The sequence below is a fragment of the Elephantulus edwardii genome, unplaced genomic scaffold (genome assembly GCF_000299155.1).
Source record: "Elephantulus edwardii isolate Elephantulus edwardi_28Jun2011 unplaced genomic scaffold, EleEdw1.0 scaffold00072, whole genome shotgun sequence".
Taxonomy (NCBI): Eukaryota; Metazoa; Chordata; class Mammalia; order Macroscelidea; family Macroscelididae; genus Elephantulus; species Elephantulus edwardii.
Genome location: NW_006399822.1, coordinates 711,801 through 716,357, shown reverse-complemented (window position 1 = coordinate 716,357; position 4,557 = coordinate 711,801). Strand labels below are relative to the sequence as shown.

The 4,557-nt window shown below is 60.3% G+C and overlaps 1 protein-coding gene across 4 annotated transcripts in view; it reads left to right on the top strand.

Annotated features, from left to right (window-relative positions):
• Nucleotides 1-4,557, top strand: part of BANP (BTG3 associated nuclear protein) — a 44,368-nt gene that overhangs the window by 1,589 nt on the left and 38,222 nt on the right. For all 4 annotated transcript variants that reach the window (XM_006888779.1, XM_006888778.1, XM_006888777.1 and 1 more), the window contains exons 2-3: nt 371-462; nt 2,066-2,265. In XM_006888779.1, coding sequence (XP_006888841.1) covers nt 371-462; nt 2,066-2,265 — 292 coding nt within the window. The remainder of the gene's footprint in view (nt 1-370; nt 463-2,065; nt 2,266-4,557) is intronic.

Sequence of the window (4,557 nt, the reverse complement as noted above, 5' to 3'; positions counted from 1 at the left end):
GCTGAGGGGTGCAGGGAGGGGACTGAGGGGTGCAGGGAGGGCACTGAGGGGTGCAGGGAGGACGCTGAAGGGTGCAGAAAGGGGACTGAGGGGTGCAGGGAGGGGGCTGAGGGCTGCAGGGAGGGGACTGAGGGCTGCAGGGAGGGGGCTGAGGGGTGCAGGGAGGGCGCTGAGGGGTGCAGGGAGGGCGCTGAGGGGTGCAGGGAGGGCGCTGAGGGGTGCAGGGAAGGGACTGAGGGGGTGGGCCCGAGATGGGGAGGGATGGACGTGTGGTTACTAGCGTGGTGAGGCTTGACCTCCAGCCCCCTGCTCCCCGTCTCAGTGCTGAGATGACCCTCAAGCTGACACTCCACCTCTGTCCCTACCTTAGTTGTCTTGGCGAACCATGTTGTGACAGATGACGATGAACCAGCCCTGAAGCGCCAGCGGCTTGAGATCAATTGCCAGGACCCCTCCATCAAGGTAGAGGCCCTCTCTGCTCACTGAGGGGCAGTGCCGTGTGGGGGCAGGGCTGGCGTGGGGCTGTGCTCCTGAGGCTGTGTGTGGGGTGAACTGTGGGAATGTGGACTCGACAGAGCCCCCGTCCAGAGGGGGACGAGAGGAGAACTGGGTCTGGCAGATGCTTGCTTGCCAGTTGGAAGACACCATCATGTAAATGACCTAAAAGTTAGTTAACTCTGGACGTGGTTTGAGAGCAGTCTCGGGGTGTCCACAGCATGTTGAGCTGCTAACCCGAAGGCCGTACAGTCTCCATAGGTTCGAATCCAGCAGCGGCTCCTCGGGAGAGCGGAGGCAGTCCCCTCCCGTTAGCATTCGCAGCCTCTGCAGCCCGGGAAGGGTCGGAGACGGATCCACTCTGCGCGTGGAGTGTGTGTTGGAGACGCTTTAAGGAAACTACTGTGTCAGTGTGATAGTTGTGGGTCTTTTGATCCTGGTGTTTGTACACCTGGAGAGAGATCAACACACACGAGAAGCTTAAGAAAGCTGCTTAGTGAGACCCAGAGGGCCCTGGGCGCCAGCGGGACCCGGGGGTCAGGCTCTTGGTCAGCAGCGGAGTGTGGAGCTGCCACAGTGTGGGGTGTCCACTCAGAAATTCCTGCTCGGTGTACTCACAGAAAGCAGTGAGCTGAGACCGCGGGGGAATTGAAAGGCCTCCGAGTGGGGTGTCTGCCGCAGTCCCCGGGGGCAAGGCAAGGGGCTTCCGTTGTTGGTCACCGTTGAGTCGGTTCCCTCTCCTGATGCCGTGCTACATGTGAAAATCAAGTCCAACGGGGACGGCGAGGACGTGCCTCACCCAGGTGGACTGACAGACTGCAGCGGGGGCCTGCGCGTGCGAGAGGCTGCGAGGACACGGCAGGGCTCGGGTCGGCTGTGAGTCGGGCACCCGACAACAGCAACATCATTTTACCACACGAGAGACGTTTGTGAAGCAGTCTGAACAGCACAGGAACGTGAAGCCGCGAAGCGCATGCCCTCCTGAGTGGCTCTAGCCCACCGCTGTCGTTTGCTGTTAGGCACGTGTCGTCGGGTGTGCAGCTGGAAGAGACAGACTTCAGCCCAGCTGCCAGGAGCTCTTGACTGACTAGTGTTGGTCGGTTTGTGGCTTTGTCACTCTGCCCTCGGCGTCCTTGCTTTGGGAGTACTGCCCGTCCCCCCACTGGGGAGGGGTGTGTGTGTGTTTGAATTCCAACACGCTGTAATCCCGAGCTGGCCACTAGAGGGCAAGCCTGAGCTGCAGGGGCCCCAGGCCCGCGTGACTGCTGCCTGAGGCTGAGCGGACGGAACCCCCTCTTGGTCCGGGGTGAGCATTACCTGGCCTCACGATTGGAGCGGAGTAGTTTTGTGTTGGTTACTGACGGCTGTGAGAACATACTAAGCATCACCTAAGTGTTTCGGTGTCTGGACTGGAGTCCTGGCGGCCGATGGGTGGGATGTGAGGGGAAGAGGGGGTCCAATCTGTTTCATGGGCGTTTGTGGCGTGGGCGAGGCGGGGGGCTGCTCAGAGCTCCCCGCTCGCTGCCCTGGGCGCTGGCCAGCTGCTGACATACCTCTCTCCCTACTGCAGTCCTTCCTCTACTCCATCAACCAGACCATCTGCCTGCGGCTGGACAGCATCGAAGCCAAGCTGCAGGCGCTCGAGGCCACGTGCAAGTCGCTGGAGGAGAAGCTGGACGTGGCCACCAACAAGCAGCACAGCCCTATCCAAGTGCCCATGGTGGCCGGCTCCCCGCTCGGGGCCACGCAGACCTGCAACAAAGTGCGATGGTAAGGATGCCTGGAGAGCGGGCTTCTAGAAGGTTCTGCATGGCCCGGCCGCTGGGCTGACGCTGTGTGCAGCCTGTGGTTCCGTGCACTGACCCTAGCTTGGCTCAACAGAGCCCAGGACCGAGTCCTGCTCCACCAGCACAGTCTTGGGTGCCGTTAGCAGCTTCCCGGTTTCTCTGTACTTGGAGGCGAGCTGTCTGACAGCGTTTCTCCACCAGTCGCGGAGGGGTTTTCAGGACCTCAGACTTCCCTCAAGTGTAGCGCTCTTACTGTACTTCCGTAAGTCTCATCCTAGCAGAGGAATAGCATTTCTTCAGTGTTTGAAGCCGTGACTTTCTAGAAACCTTCAGGTGAGGGAGATTGCCCAGACGCACTGCGCTGGGATATGGTGGAGGTCTGCGTGTGTTGCAAGGGCAGTTTTCGGGCTGACTCAGGCCAGGGCTCGCAGGCAGGCAGGGCCGTCTTCTGATGATGTCCAGGGCTCACCCACTCAGACGACTGCAGCACACAGTGACCCAGTAAGATGGAGTAGAGCTGCCCCTTGGGTTTCCAAGGAAGTGGACTGTCACATCCTCCTCCTGGAAGGAGGCTAGTGGGTCGATGCACTGACCTTTCAGTTAACAGCCATTTGTGTTAGCCACCGTAGGACCAGGGCACCTTCCCCCCTACACGTGGGTGCAAAGAGGTCAGATCCTTGGCGGTGACTGGTGGGTACTTGATCAGCACTGAGCATTTCCCTGGGGATTTTCTGTGGAGGTGACTGTGGGTGGTGGGCGCGCCCGCGGGGCCGTTCGGCAGGACTGTGAACCTCCTGTCGCTCAGAGGTTCCTGCCACTGGTCTGCCCCGTTGCTGCGGTAGCTCCGGGCGCTTGGCACCCTGGAGAGTGAGGGGCAAAGGCAGCAGGGGCTCTGCCACATCACAGGCTGAGGTGCCATGTGCCGGCACCCGCTGTGTACTCCACTCTGAGATGCCGCATGGCCTCCACCTGACGGCCACACAGTGTCGTGGACCTTGTTCCTGACGTCACAGGCCACCGCTGGCCTTGCTGGTGGGCAGGCATTCGTGCGCGTGGTCCCTGTGCCAGACTTTGTCCTGCGCCAAGGCCAGCACGTCCTCCCCAGGCTGGTGCTCGTGAGTGCATGTCTCGTCACCGAGTGAGGGCAGTGCTGCTGGTCCTGGGCAGGTGAACGGAGAGGCAGGGTGAGGAACGGCTCAGCTCTTCACTGCTGAGAACCTCCTGCTTTGCAAAGCTTGCTGGGATTTCTGCGGTTTTCAAGTGTTGTAATAACCCTTTGGGGATGCAGCTGCTCAGCCTCCTTGGTGGGCGGGCGGCACACCTTTCCTTGTCCATCCCTGCTGTGAGATGTCTCTTTGCAGCGTTCCCACGCATGGTCCGTGCTGTTCGTCTGCTGACAGCTGGCCCCTATGGCTCCCGGACCTTTTGGGTTCAGGGTAGGTCTTTCCAAGCACCTTTGTTCTGCAGTGTTGGGAGGAACCAGGGCCCTGTTCTGAGCGTCCTGCGAGGTATCTGCCCCTGGGGTCCTGTGAGCTGGTGTCCTCTGCTCCCTGGGGTCCTGTGAGCTGGTGTCCTCTGAGATGTCTGCCCGCGGTCTCGTGAACTGGTGTCCTGTGCCCCTGGGGTCCTGTGAGCTGGGTGACCTTGAGTGTCCACCTGGCGTCAGGCTTTGCCGTCGGTGCTGTGTGCCTGCTCTAGCTGCAGCTGTCTGCATAGCTTCTTGAGCAGAAGAGAACATTCATGCTCCTTGGCAGATGGCCTCTTCGGGTGTGGGGTGAGACTTGTTCACCTGTGGACATGGTGTCTGGGGTGGAACCGTGGTGGGCCTGTGTGCAGGCTGTGTCTTGCTGGACAGCTGTAGGGAGCTGTTAGTCAGCCAGCCCCAGGTGTTTCCAGCTGCATGTCACAGAGAGGACCCCACTGCTCGGAGTGCCTGTAAAGCTGGGAAAAGCTGACCCTTCTGCATAGTCAGAGGCTGACACCACAAACAGCATCAGTTGAGGAAGGCATAGTTTCTGTCATGTTGGAGGACTGACATTTAAAAACAGCTCTTTCATTATCTGTTACATGTTTCCAGTTGACTCTCTGCCCAACGCTCCACTGAGGAGCCCCATGATCAGGCTGTCCCCACTGGCCGTCCCGCTTGTCACCGCCCTCATGGAGTCCTGTCCCCACTGACCGTCCCGCTTGTCACCGCCCTCATGCAGTCCTGTCCCCACTGACCGTCCCTCTTCTGTCACCGCCCTCATGGAGTCCTGTCCCCACTGACCGTCCC